The 14,202-nt window shown below is 40.0% G+C and overlaps 1 protein-coding gene across 2 annotated transcripts in view; it reads left to right on the top strand.

Moving 5' to 3' along the window:
• Positions 1 to 10,894, top strand: part of USP12 (ubiquitin specific peptidase 12) — a 109,276-nt gene extending 98,382 nt beyond the window's left edge. For both annotated transcript variants that reach the window (XM_079773477.1, XM_079773478.1), the window contains 3 exons: positions 1,243 to 1,440; positions 6,829 to 6,907; positions 7,763 to 10,894. In XM_079773477.1, coding sequence (XP_079629603.1) covers positions 1,243 to 1,440; positions 6,829 to 6,907; positions 7,763 to 7,864 — 379 coding nt within the window. In that variant the 3' untranslated portion in view covers positions 7,865 to 10,894. The remainder of the gene's footprint in view (positions 1 to 1,242; positions 1,441 to 6,828; positions 6,908 to 7,762) is intronic.
• Positions 10,895 to 14,202: the final 3,308 nt, after the last annotated feature.

The following is a 14,202-nucleotide window of genomic DNA, read 5'->3' as shown; positions in this document are numbered from 1 at the left end:
CCTGGGGCATTTAGCGAGAGGTATAGGTACCTGATGGCCAGATGCTGCTTATTTGAGAGGTTTTAGGAAAGTCAGAGCATGAACCAAGAAAGGCCATTCATATGGAAAGTAGAATGGAAGTCTTGGGTGGGTCTGCAAGTTGGGTGGGTCTCAGGGAATCACCAGGGCAAGGCGAATAGTATGAGCCAAGTTGATAGAGTCTCAGATGTGGAGCCCATCTGTCAGCACAGAAAAGGAACAATGGCCTTTGCCAGCATTTCTGTCTGGAAGAAAGCTGCCTCTACCCCCCAGCTCTTGCTTTGATGTGAAACAATTCAGTTTCTCCCCATGTATCCTGGTGCTTTTCAAGCTGCTGCCCCAGTGCTGGAGCTCAGATTGTGTAAGTCTGTGAGCAGTCCCTTTAAGAGGAACTGTCTGGGATTCCTCTGTCTCACTCAGCCACATCCCTGCTGGTTTTTACAGCCAAAGTTATGGGGACTTTGCTTCCTGGCACTGGAAGGCCAGGCTAGGAGGCCTGTTGGGGAGCCGGGGACCTCTCACTCTTCAGAGGGGACCTCTGTAGCCGAGATATCCCAATTTTATTCACCATACATAGTGTGTAGGACCAGCCCGTTTTGTGTCTCCACCCTTTTACCAGTCTTGATGTGGCTTCTTTATATCCTTAGTTGTAGGACTTCTGTTCAACCAACAAGTTTCAGGTGGTTCTGAATAATAGTTGTTCTATAGTTTAGTTGTAACTTTGACATGGTTGTGGGAGGATGTGATTACCGCATTTTCCTACTCCGCCATCTTGACCGGAAACTCTCAACCTGTTATTATATAGATTTGATTAAACCAATGATTTCAGTCTCCACTCACATCCAGAAGAGTTGATGGTTTTAAAAAATTGGTTTTCCTTCCACTAGTCGTAGACACCATGTGCATTTAGCCTTATCATATTCCAGAAATAGATTTCTTAACAAAGACCATAGTCATTCCATGTGCTTTGAAGCTATGTTGAGTGCTCAGTCAATTTATGTGGTTTGGTGATGATGGGTAGGGTGGGGGTGGAGTTGTTTTAAGATGTTCAGAATATTGCTTTCTCAATATAAAAATAACTGCTAGAAATATGCAAAGTGGGTAGTATTGGCTATTAAAACTGACAGTTAACCATTTGTTAATGGAATCATAAAATTTGCTCATTCTTTGAAGGATATAGTGTACATCTTTTATGAAATTTTGTTTTCATGTTTATTTTAATAGGATGAAAGTTAAAAAGCTGCCCATGATTCTAGCTCTACACCTGAAGAGATTTAAATATATGGATCAACTTCATCGATACACCAAACTTTCTTACCGGGTAGTTTTTCCTTTAGAACTTCGTCTCTTTAACACTTCAGGTGATGCAACCAATCCTGACAGAATGTATGACCTTGTTGCTGTTGTGGTTCACTGTGGAAGGTAATTGCAGTTGTGGGGCCTGGCAGTGGGAGGATGGGTCGGTGAACAGTGAGCATTCAGGGTATTCTTGAGGGATTCCAGGGTAGACCTTTCAGAGATTCTCATCCAGATAGATTTTATCATTTCCTCCTTAAAACGTTTATAAATGAAAATATTTATAAATATTCTACAGTACATTATCTGTATGCTTTGTTGTGTGCTCACCACCCAAAGTCGTGTCTCCTTCTGCCTCCATAAATTTGATTCCCTTTACCCTCTTTATTCCCCCCACCCTCTTCCCTCTCTGGATTTGAATTTTTTCTTATTATTTAAATATTACTCTAAGAACATTAAGGCCTATTTTCCATTTATTTATTTTTAAATGATGGTGCCTAAATAGATTTGCAAAATAAATTATTTCTTAGATTCATTGGATATGTTCATTGAGTTAATGGTCATGAAAACCATTTAAAATGGCTTTGGAAATAATCTGCAAATATAAGTTTTCTGCTTTTTACCTCAGTGTGTTTACTTCCATTAGCCAATTTAGTGTGATTTCTCACTTTGTATCTTAATTTATAAAATAGATAAAAAAATTCTTAAACTATGAGCATCATGTAATTAGAATTTATACTTGAAACATACAGTCTTCATTGACTGTTGAGAATTTCCTGTAATAATCCTACCTAATAAAATGGTAATATGTAAATTACCATCACTCCGCTACGCCCACGATTGGGCCAGCGGGAGGCCCAGGGGGCGGGACTCGGGGTGGCCGGGATAGCCGATTGGGCCAGCGGGACGCTGAGCTCGCGTCACCACCGGCGGCACGAGCTCAGCGTCTGTGCCATGGCTGTGCTGCGGAACAGAAGGGGCCTCTGGAGCAGCGAGCTCACGTCCCACCGCGGACCATCAAAAGCGGGGGAGCTGGGTGCCTGTCTGCTCCGGCACCAGGCCTTTCAGAAGCCTCCGCCAAGCTGGAGGCTTCCGAAAGGCCTGGTGCACCAGCAGACAGGCACCCAGCTCCGCCGCGATAGAAAGCGAAAGCGTGTAGGGGACCCTACACATGCATGATTGAATCATGCACTGGGCCTCTAGTTATAAAATAAGACACTCACCTTTTTCTCCCAGGTTTGGGGAAAGTTATACTAATAGTATGTTTTATCCAACTAAGAAAGCCCCTGCATCCCCAGGTTTAGCTGTCCCCTCCCCGCTCTCTGCTCAGAATATGTAATGACAACTGGAAGTCAGCTGTGGTAACAGTCTTGAACTTCCATTGCCTTCATTAGCCTGTCTCCCTGTATTATATACTTTGCTATTATCTTTCCATTTTTGGAGCATTCCATTTCTAAACTAAGAGTGATGACATCTGAATGGAGGAAAGCAATAAGAAATAAAGAATCTGTAATTATTCAGTCCAGAGGCTTTAGAGGCAAAGAAACCTTGGTTTCAGTTTTCCTTTTGCCATTTCTGGTCATTGTGACCATAAAGAACTAGCTGAATGTCCGTTTTCTCTTCTATAAAAGGTAAGTAATATCGACTGTCTTACTGCATTATCAGGATTAAAAGGGAAATGTAAATCACTTAGCTGCTACTACTGTTTTAATAACAACAACAGTAATAATATTAGCTTTTCACACCATAACTGTTCCATTTGATAGTCTTTTCATATTCAGTGACAGTTTTACCCCATTTAAATTCTGCTCCATCTTTTGGAATTGCTCTACTGGCAAGATCTTGAACTCTGAGATTCCTTATCACAGCCCTGAGCTCCCTTCCCTCACTGTCGTCTTTTAAAATTTAATCCATCCTTTTTCCCTTACAGCCTCTTGTCTCTTGATCTTTCTTTTTAACCCTTTCCTTGGCCACATCTGCTTCTCCTCCCAGCCTTACCACCAGTCAGTTATCCTATATAATAAAAGCGTAGTATGCCAATTGTCCCCTCAACCGGGAATTCGTCTGGTTGTTCAACCAGGAGGCAGGGCCGGCCGGAGGAAGGGAGGAAGTACCCGGCCAGCAGCTGCTAGGGACCCTACCAGTGCACGAATTTCATGCACTGGGCCTCTAGTTAAAACGTTGTTGTAAACACGGTGACATTCTCCTGCTGCCTGTTCATGTCTCCAAACTTAGCTGTCAGAATGCTGCAGGAAGTTGAGGGATGCTCATTGACTCCTCATGGGCCAGCTGACTGCGGTGGAGCGCATTCCTGCCTGAGTTCTTCACAGAAGCTATTTCACATCCCTCCCCACACTAGTCTCTTATTCTTCCTTTTCTTTCACTGTGGTCCCCTCATGCCTTCTTCCTGTCCCCTGCTCTGCCTATTAAACCTCTGTGTATCTTCCTCAGTGGTCTTCTCTACAGTCTCAGTCTCCATTTGGTGCTGTGCCTCTGTGTTCTGTAACTACTAGGTGTGCGTTGCTGGTCATGACTTACTACTTTGTAGTGTATTGTATTGTATTTATCCACTTATACATCTGTTTTTCCTTATGAGAATGGGCTCTATCTATCTATCTACCTATCTATCATCTATCTATTTATGTAATCCTCATTAGAGGATATTTTTTTCCATTGATTTTTTTTCTTAAGAGAGAGTGGGGGGGGGGGAGAGAAACATCAATATGAGAGAGACACATCGATTGGTTGCCTCCCACACATGCCCCAACCCAGTCAGAATGGAGCTTGCAACTGAGGCACATGCCCTTGACAAGGAATTGAATGCACGACCCTACAGTCTGCGGGCCAACACTCTAACCACTGAGCAACTGGCTAGGGCAAGAATATGCACTTTTAAAAATGGGAAATCATTCATTAAAACACTAAACATATTTTAAGTTTTTTCATTTTTATTTTTTATTTATGATACTTATCTGCAGATACATTTCATATCAGTATAAAGGGTTTGCCTTTGTCTGAAGCCTTTGACTATTGGGGGATCTCATTTTCAGCATGTCTGTGCCAGTCCAGTTTCCTCCCTCTCTATCCCCAATGCCTGGTATATCATAGGTTTCCAACAAATATTTGCTGGTACTTTAAGCCCATCTCAAACCCCAACTCCTCTGTGTAACTAACCTTTCTTGATTCCTCAGCTCTTTCCCTTCCTCTCTCACTGGATGAGCTCTTATTTCATTGTCCCATGGCTCTTCTTTTATATCCTCTTCTGTATATGCCTCTGGAGTAGTTTCTTCAGGGCAGGACGTTGTTGCTGTCTCTAATCCCCACAGAAATAGCATAGTCATTTGTACATATCAGGCATCTGTGCATATTGAACTGAACATGTTTTATGTTCTGAATGTAAATCTCTGATTAACCACTTCCTTAGGTATCAATTTCTTACCCTCAGTCCTTCATCTTATTAGTTTCTGTAATTAACTTTTGCCTACTGTTCTTCAAACTAGTTCTTAGCCAAAGGATAAAGGTGTCTAACCATTTCAGTCTGATACCTACCTGTCCTCAGCCCACCTACTCTTTCCCTCTCAGGCTCTGTTGCTCAACCTTTCTGTGATTTTTTTTTTTTTTAATTTTCACGCCCTTGAAATGTTTTTACCCCCCATTTCTTACTTCTCACTCTAAAATGACTGTTTAGATGAATCCTATAGAAATGGAGAAATTAGACTTATTTTAGCATTAAAAGCATTTTTAAAAAACACCCATTTTTAGGTGTTTTCCTTTGCAGTGAAAAAGTCCTCTTGTTTGTGCCATTTTGTCACCTAAGATAATCATTTCATCTATAGGATTAAGGATCCAACATGTGGGAAATGTAGTAGGTCACTTATTCTAATGTCTGAGCTTGCTGCTTTTTAAAAATAGTATTCATCATAAAGAATAATTTGTGTTGAAAATTATTTCAAACTCTATAATATCAATTATAGATTTATAATTTAATAAAAAATTATACATTTTTATAATGAGTTATATTTAAACTGAGAGATTGAAATCTTTAACATATCCTTTTTAAAGCAAAGAAATTTCTTTTAAAAGAAATAATCTCCTTTATTTTTACATATATCTAGATTTCTATACTCCAGGTTTGTTTAAGTTGAGACACAAAGGCAGTTATCCTAATATACAGTATAAAAGCCAAGGGCCATCACGACCGAAACAACTGGACGGATGACCAAACAGCATGCTGCGTGGGGTGACGAGGCCGGCAGGGGGGTTAGTGAGGGACGACCAAACGACTGAACAGCAGGCTGTGTGGGGTGACCAGGCTGGCAGGGGGGTTAGTGAGGGACGACCAAACGACTGAACAGCAGGCTGTGTGGGGTGACCAGGCTGGCAGGGGGGTTAGTGAGGGACGACCAAACAACTAAACAGCAGGCTGTGTGGGGCTACCAGGCCGGCAGGGGGGGCAGTTGAGGGTGACCAGGCCAGTGTGGGGGGGCAGTTAGGGGTGACCAGGCAGACAGGCAGTTGGGGGGGCAGTAAGGGGCGACCAGGCCGGCGGAGGGGCAGTAAGGGACGACCAGGGGGGCAGTTAGGGGCAACCAGGCTGGTGGGGGGGGGGCGTTGGGGGCAACCAGGCCGGCAGGGAAAGCAGTTAGGGGAGATCAGGTCGGCAGGCAGAGGCGGTTAGGGGTGATCAGGCAGGCAGGCAGGCAGGTGTGTAGTTAGGAGCCAGCAGTCCCGGATTGTGAGAGGGATGCCCGACTGCTGGTTTAGGCCCAATCTCTGGGATCCGGCCTAAACCGGCAGTCGGACACCCCCCAAGGGGTCCCCGATTGGAGAGGGTGCAGGCTGGGCTGAGGGGACCCCCCCTCCATGCACGAATTTTGTGCTCTGGGCCTCTAGTAATAATTATAACTTAAAGATAGCACTAATGATATTGACGATTGGGCAAATGTCATTTGTTTTTAAAGAAGTTTATGAAGTTTGAACTTGATTTTAGAACCATGAATTTTATATATATATATATTTATTTTTTGCCTTTTCAAGCATCACGAATAGGATTTTTCCTCTAGAGAAAAACTGTAGCCATGGGAGTAAGACTTAGAAATAATTCTGCATGCATTGTGTTGTAGTTTAACTCAGCATGTACTGGATGTGACCCCCCCACATCCCCTCCCACTAAAAATGCTAGAAAATTTTATTTAAACCTTTCATAGAAGCAAATTTGAAAAATATTTTTAGAAATAATTACAACTCTTACAAAGACAATAAAGAATTTTAATAACATAGCTTTATATAAATAGAATACTGGTTGTACCTCTCAAAGTAGAGTACTAATAATTTGATTTTAAAATTGAATGCCAGTTCAAATCGATATAGCTTGATTTGGTGGAGGGATAGATAGGTAAGGAGTATTTTTTTTCTGTTTTGGGTTTTCTACTCTATAGAACATGAAATTCAAGGATAGAAGAGTAATAATAATAAACATTTTGTAAAGTTAATTTTTCTTTCTCTTTGTTTCAGTGGTCCTAATAGAGGCCATTACATCGCAATAGTTAAGAGTCATGACTTTTGGTTGTTGTTTGATGACGATATTGTAGAAGTAAGTAATTTCTTAATTTTTTATTTTTCTTCAAGGTGTATATGTGTTTTACTCTTCACTTTTTTCTCCCAGCTTCTCATTCATATATGACAGGTTGAGTATTAGACAAATATCTAGATCTTCAGATTGTAATCTAATTTTTACTTTGTACTCCCTAACATCCAGTCCCAATGCTTGAATTGTCAGCTAACCTTTATGGTGTTTAGAATATGACAAGGGATAGCTTTCAATGACAGAACTAGTTTTAAAAAAACTTTTATTTAAAGAAGAAATGTATTATGCTGGCTGGTGTTGATGAGTGGTTGAGCATCGACCCATGAACAAGGAGGTCATGGTTTGATTCCTGGATAGGGTACATGCCTGGGTTTCAGGGAACATGCAGGAGGCAGTCAGTTGCTCATTCTCATCATTGATGTTTCTGTCTCTCTCCGTCTCTCTAAAATCAATAAAACCAGATTTTTAAAAAAAGAACTGTATTAAGCTATAATATACCTATAGCAAAGTGCACAAATCTTAAGCAACAACTATTAGTGGTTTCATATAGTTTAGGCCCATATCTACAAATAGAATTGATGGATTAAAGGGTAATTGAATGTTCAGCTTTAGATGATGCTAAACATTTTTCCAGTGTATCTGTATAAATTTATATTTCCCCAGCTGTGTATGAGAGTTGTAGTTGCTCCATATTTTCACCAACACTTGATATTATTTAAATTTAAGCTATTCTGGTTGTGCAGAGCTATTTTACAAATGAGAAAATGAAAGGTATGTTTCAAAGAAATGTTGAAGGTTTTACTGAATTAAAGAAGTCCAAGGAGCTTGTTTAAGTATTAATGTTTACATTTTGCCTCACAGAAAATAGATGCACAAGCTATTGAAGAATTCTACGGGTTGACATCAGATATCTCAAAGAACTCTGAGTCTGGTTACATCCTTTTCTATCAGTCTCGAGACTGAGGGGAACCGCGATGAAGAGACTTCTGCCTCATTTCTTCTCTGGTTATTATGGAAAGGATCAAGCACTAATTTTTCAAGAAAAGAGAAATGCAGGAAGCTCAGGGGGCAGTGGCACACTTTGCACACAATAAAGCAAAGACTATGGATTAACAAGCTCTTCCTATTATGGTAGTTGATTTATTTGCTCAGGTATCATGCTGTCTGTGCAGTTCCATTCAACAAGGAAATGACATCAGAGATAGCAGCTCCTCCTGTAAAGCAGCCTTCCGGTAATCGATACACACACGTTCTCTTTATTAATTGCATCAGTAATGATTTTAACTCCTTCGGGGTGCAGTAGAAAGAATAGGAATCTATGCCAGGTTATGTTGATAATTTAAGGAGATGATAGAGAATACAGTGTATAAATTTGCCTGTGTTGAATGAGTACAGAAAGGATATTTGATGGTCTTTTCAATCATAAACCAGAAATACTTTTGGGCCCAACACTTGCAGTTGCCTTCCTGATATAAAAAACTAACAGGTTTTAGAATCCAGTATCAGGAAGACAAATATGTTTTGCTTCTCTAAAGAAGCTTTTAATAATATACAGTATATGTATATGTAGGGAACAATTGGTCAAAAGTGGCTTTTTGTTTCCCCAAGGGGAAAGACTGGCTTTGTAATTATAATTTTTCCTTATTTATTTTACTTAAAACTGCTAGAGTCTAAGTATTGTATGAAGTGCCCATGATTCTGTCAGTAAATTTGAGCATATTTTTAAGTTTTATTAGCTTTTGTCAGTTAACTAGTCATTTTGCTTGTTTCTATTTTTATGGTGAATTTTAAACTCTATTTAAATCAGTAAGATACCGTAAGAAAAATTGCAATGAGATGAGGTAAATATTCTTTTTCAGGAGGAACTGATATCTCTGGCTAAATATTTGTCGTTTGTTTTAGCTTCTAAGTCAGTTATTTTATTCAGCTTTAATTTCAGCAAAATAAGAAACTATAAAAAAATTCCCTATAGTTGTTAGGATGATAAAAGACATTCTGGTGCAGTGGTGGTATACTTGTCTTTAGAATTCTTAAATACTCTAATGTTTGCAATTGAGGTCATGTCTGGAAGATTCATGTCATAGCAGTTATATTATTTTCCAGAGTCATTCTTTACCTTGGAAAGAAGGAATCATTCACCATAACCCCAGTAGCTAGCGGAAAAAATCTTTGAAAATTAACTTTTAATAAAGTAGACCAGGAATACACAAACATGTCCTTTTCTCCATCCACCTTTACAAATCTTACTGGGAGACTGTTTGGAAATTAACTTTGTTAAGACTCCCTTCTGTTAGGAGTTTTAAGAAGTAATGTATGTAATTAAAATGTGTAAATTTTTGCAATTGACACTTTTTCATGCATCAGTAAGTTCTCTGACAGTGACCAAATGTCACTTGTGGAAAGTATTTGAATAATATATTCAAAATAATAGCAATCAAGCCTTGGATATTATTTATCAGAGTCTTTTCAGGCAGTAATTTTTTAATTGCTGTAATTTTCTAAACTTATTTTATTAATACTGTTGAATACGAAAAACAAAAAAGAATCCTTTTGTCTGCTGCTATTATTAACATTTATTATCTGTATCTTTTAGCTCAGGAAATGACTTCACCTATTCATTCCATGAACATATCTTTAACAGGGTCACTTAGTTAATTGGGTTGTTTAACAGATGTGCTGGGAGAAAATTATGAGGTATTTTGATAAACTACTTTTTAAGGTATAGTTTCTGAAGCCTTATCTTGGCTGGAATTGTTCTGTACAAATAACGTAGCATTGCACAGAGAATCACAACCGAGAATGTGGGGAAGGCCGTAGCAGTGGAATGGATACATTTTTTATTTTGAGGGCTTAAACCAAATTGTCTTGGATTTTAAAGTGGTGTTTCTGTGGTTTTCAGCACAGAGAAGGTGAGTAAGGTGAAGCTGAGTCCGTTTTTATGTGAGTCAGGCCATGGCATGTGTAAGAAAGATAGATGAAGTCATTTGCATAAAGGTACAGCGTTGAAATATTTTGTTTGTTTTCACATTGTGCATTTTAAAAAACAGTAAAAGCTAAGGTTAAATTTCATATTAAAGCAAATGATAGCATTCTTGTTGTGTTCCATGGTAGTCATACACTGTTCACATCTATACTGCCTTTAATAGTACTGGTATGTTTGTCAGGGGAGGGACTGTGGGGTGATGGTTCTTAATTTACTTTTCACTCTTAGTGCAGCTGCATCTAAGTAGAATGTTTGCAAGAAACTCAACATACTTTAAAAACATATAGGGTTAGGGTTATGGGGAAATGCAGATATAGTAAGGAAAGTGACCTGTATGGACAGCATTGTGGGTTGTCTGTTGGTTGACTGTGGTTGAAATGAAGGGCAGGCTTCAGTTGTAAATGGTGGCTGATTGCTGTCTATGTCCATGATTGTTGGGAATGGCTGTTCCATATTTTGTATATTGGAATAAAATTTCTACAAATTATCATAACTAAACGTAAATATTCTAAATTAAATCTCACTTCGAAGTCATATGGCTTCTGTCTTGGCAACTTTACCTTTAGAAGATTACTTAAGACAGGAGCCATGTGACTTCCAGAAGGAAAAGGAAATGTGTAATATATGGATCTTGTTGTCTCTAACCGTCAGTGTAGGGTTTTTCTTTCCTTGATGGCAGTAGAAAGATCTCATTTTCATAACATACTACTCTTGATACTTTCTTTAAAGATACTCTTCATTAAAGATTCTCTCATGAGGTATTTAACTGGGAGCTAGGAGGCTAAGGCGCTCAGGTCCTGGCTCTTCAGTGAATTTAACTGTGTGACCTTGGGCAAGTCACTTAACCTCTCTGTGCTTCAGTCTCCCTATCTTGTAAAATGGGAGTAATACCTACCTCACAGGGTTGTTGTGGGGATTAATTAGATAAAATGTATGTAAAGCATCTAAGGTTCTTGAAGAAGGCACTATATAAATACAAAATAATATCTATTAAAGTTGTTTTATTTGTGCTTGTGGGTTTTAAGTGTGTGTTTTTGTTTTGTTTTTCCTTTTTGCCTAAAGTGTATTTGCAAATTAGAAGTACACACTTTGGAAATTGTCTTATTGTTTTTGCTCAAAAGTTACTACTTTAGTTATCCAAAGAGAATTTCATTCCATATTGCATTTTTCTTTATGGAGTAGCATTGTCTTTCCAAAAAGCCTAAGTTTAAACATTTAAATTTAGAATCATAGAATCTTAGAGCAAAGTACCTTCAAAGTCACTGTTCCTAGCACTCCGCTTCCTTTCCAGTGTAGTAATTGCTCCTGTAAAATCGGTGCTTTAGTACTTGAAGCCTGTTCCATTGTTGAGTAACTTGAATAGTTGTTTATGTCTCCATTATATGTAATCCATCCTTCATTATTCTTGGAAACCCTCCTCCAGAAGCACTTTGCTTTATCCATATGTCTGAAAAAGTGTTCTTAGAATAAACCCAATAATAGGTGTACTAGACTGTCACTGGGGAGCTAAGATTGCACTTTCTTTTCTCAGCATTTATATCACACCCTTCCACTTGGAGGAAGTGCCGTTCTCTGTATTCACGTTTTTCTCAGCTGTTGGAAAGCCAAGGCGGCCCCTCCCTTTGTAAAGTTCTCGTTACCTGGTGCCTGTGCGTGTATTTAAAGCTTTTCCACTTACTTTCACTTATTTTTTTTTTATGATAATCTACTACCTTTTTTTTTTTTAAATCTCCAGAGCTGTTAAAGTAACGAACCATCCCATCGTGGTTAAGTTGATAGGGCGATAGGCCCTGTGCTTGGCATTTACTTGTTTTAATGTTAATCTTGACAACAACCTCTATGAGGTAGTGATATCCTCATTTTACAAAAGGATAAAGCTCTTCAGAGGTTAAGTCTTTTTCTTAAACTCACTCAGCTGGAAAGTAGCAGATCCAGGTTTCAGATAAGTATGACCTCACTGCCAAGTTCTTAACCATGGCTGGCATTATTTATTGTGGGAAATACATGTAACATGAAATTTACCATTCTAACCATTTGAAGTGTACCACTAAGTGACACTAAGCACATTCACAACGTGCAACCATCACCACTATTTCCAGAATTTTTTTATCTTTCCAAACAGAAACTGTGTACCCATTAAACATTAATGCCCCCCTCTCCCCATCTTCTAGTTGACCCTTTTCTACTTTCTGTCTTTATGAATTTAACTGCTCTAGGTATCTCATATAAATAGAATCATACAATATTTGTTCTTTTGTGTTCAGCTTATTTCACTTAGCATATTTTCAAGGCATATTCATGTCAGAACTTCCTTTTTAAGACAAAATAATGTTCCATTATACGTATACACCACACTTTGTTTATCCATTCATCTCTTCATGGACATTTGGGTTGTATCTATCTTTTGGCTATTGTGAATAATGCTGTTATGAACATTGTTGTACAAGTATCTGAGTCCCCAATTTCAGTTCTTTTGGGTATGTACTAGGAATTGCTGGATGATACGTAACCCTGTTTAATTGTTTTTTTCAGTAACTGCCATACTGTTTTTTACAAAAGCTACACCATTTTACATTCCCATCAGTAATGCAGCAGGGTTCCAGTTCCTGCATATCCCTGCCAACATTTATTGTTTTCTGCTTTTGCTGCTGTTTTGTTTTGAGGATGGGGGGTGGGTTGGTAGTGGCCATCCCAAATGGTGTGAGGCCATGTCTCATGGTTTTATTTTGCATTTCCTTGATGATTAGTGATGTCAAGCATCTTTTCACATGCTTATTGGCCATTTGTATGTCTTCTTTGGAAAAATGTCTCTTAAGTCCTTTGTCCATTTCTTTAAATTGAGCTGTTTATTTGTTGTTGAGATGTAGGTGTTCTTTGTACATCCTTAATATTAATCCCGTTTCAGCCCTAGCCAGTTTGGCTCGGTGGATAGAACATTGACCTGTGGACTGAAGGGTCCTAGGTTCAATTCCAGTCAAGGGCACATGCCCAGGTTGCAGGCTCGATCCCCAATGGGGGCATGCAGGAGGCAGCTGATCAATGATTCTCTCTCATCATTGATGTTTCTATCTCTCCCTCTTCCTTCCTTTATATTTATAAAATAAAATTTAAATTTAAAAAAATGAATCCCATTTCAGATGCTTCACCACTTGTAAACCTGTTCTTACTACTTTGAATATTCTTGGCATTCTTGTCAAAAATCAATTGGCCATATATGTGAGGGATTATTTTTGGGCTCTATTCTATTCCACTGGTCAATATGTCTGTCCTTATACCAGCATCACACTGTGGTTTTGTGTGTGTGTGTGTGTGTGTGTGTGTGTGTGTGTGTGTGTGTGTGTATGTTTTAATCCTCACCTGAGGACCTGCTTAGAGCGGGGGAGGGGGGGACATCATTGTGAGAGAGAAACTTCGATTGGTTGCCTTCTGCAGGGGATTGGACCTGCAACCTTTCAATGCACAGGACTAGACTAAACCAACTGAGCCACCACTCTGGCCAGCCCACACTATTTTTATTACTGTGCCTTTGTAGTAAGTTTTGAAATCAGAAAATATGAGGTCTCTAGCTTTGCTGTTCTATTTCAAGATTATTTTGGCTATTCCCAGTCCTTTGAGATTTTATATAAATTTTAGGACAGGTTTTTTTAGTTTATGCAAAAATTGCGGTTGGAATTTTGATAGGGATTGTGTGGAATCTGTAGGTCACTTTGGGTAGTATTGTTATTTTAACAACTAGCGTTCCCATTGCAGGAAAAATCCTGCAATAGGGTTTCCTGCTGCACTCTACCCCACCCTGTCTGCTCTCCTCCCTTGTCCCCCGCCCCGCGATCTCCGCCAGGCCCCCTGCTTTTCTAACTTCTCCGCCAGCCCGCTCTCCTTCCTTCTCCCCTGGCCCCGCCTCCGCTCCTCCCTTCTCCCCCACCCCGCCTTCTCCGCCAGCCCGCTCTCCTCCCTTCTCCCCTGGCCCCGCCTCCGCTCCTCCCTTCTCCCCTGGCCCCGCCTCCGCTCCTCCCTTCTCCCCCGGCCCCGCCTCCGCTCCTCCCTTTTCCCCCGGCCCCGCCTGCTCAACTTCCTTCTCCCCCGGCCCCGCCTCCGCTCCTCCCTTCTCCTCCCCCCCCCCCCCCCCCCCGGCTTGCTTGCTTCTCTGCAGCTTTGCTCCCTTCTGCAGCTCTTGGCTTCTTTCTACGCTGTCGCGATATGCAAATTAGCCGCCATCTTTGTTGGGATAATTTGCATACTCATCCTGATTGGTTGGTGGGCGTGGCTTGGCTGGTGGGCGTGGCTTGGGTGTAGCGAAGGTGTGGTCAATTTGCATATT

The sequence above is a fragment of the Cnephaeus nilssonii genome (genome assembly GCF_951640355.1).
Source record: "Cnephaeus nilssonii genome assembly, chromosome: 6".
Taxonomy (NCBI): Eukaryota; Metazoa; Chordata; class Mammalia; order Chiroptera; family Vespertilionidae; genus Cnephaeus; species Cnephaeus nilssonii.
The sequence above is the reverse complement of the archived record's forward strand: the minus strand, read 5'-3'. Positions and strand labels throughout refer to the sequence as shown.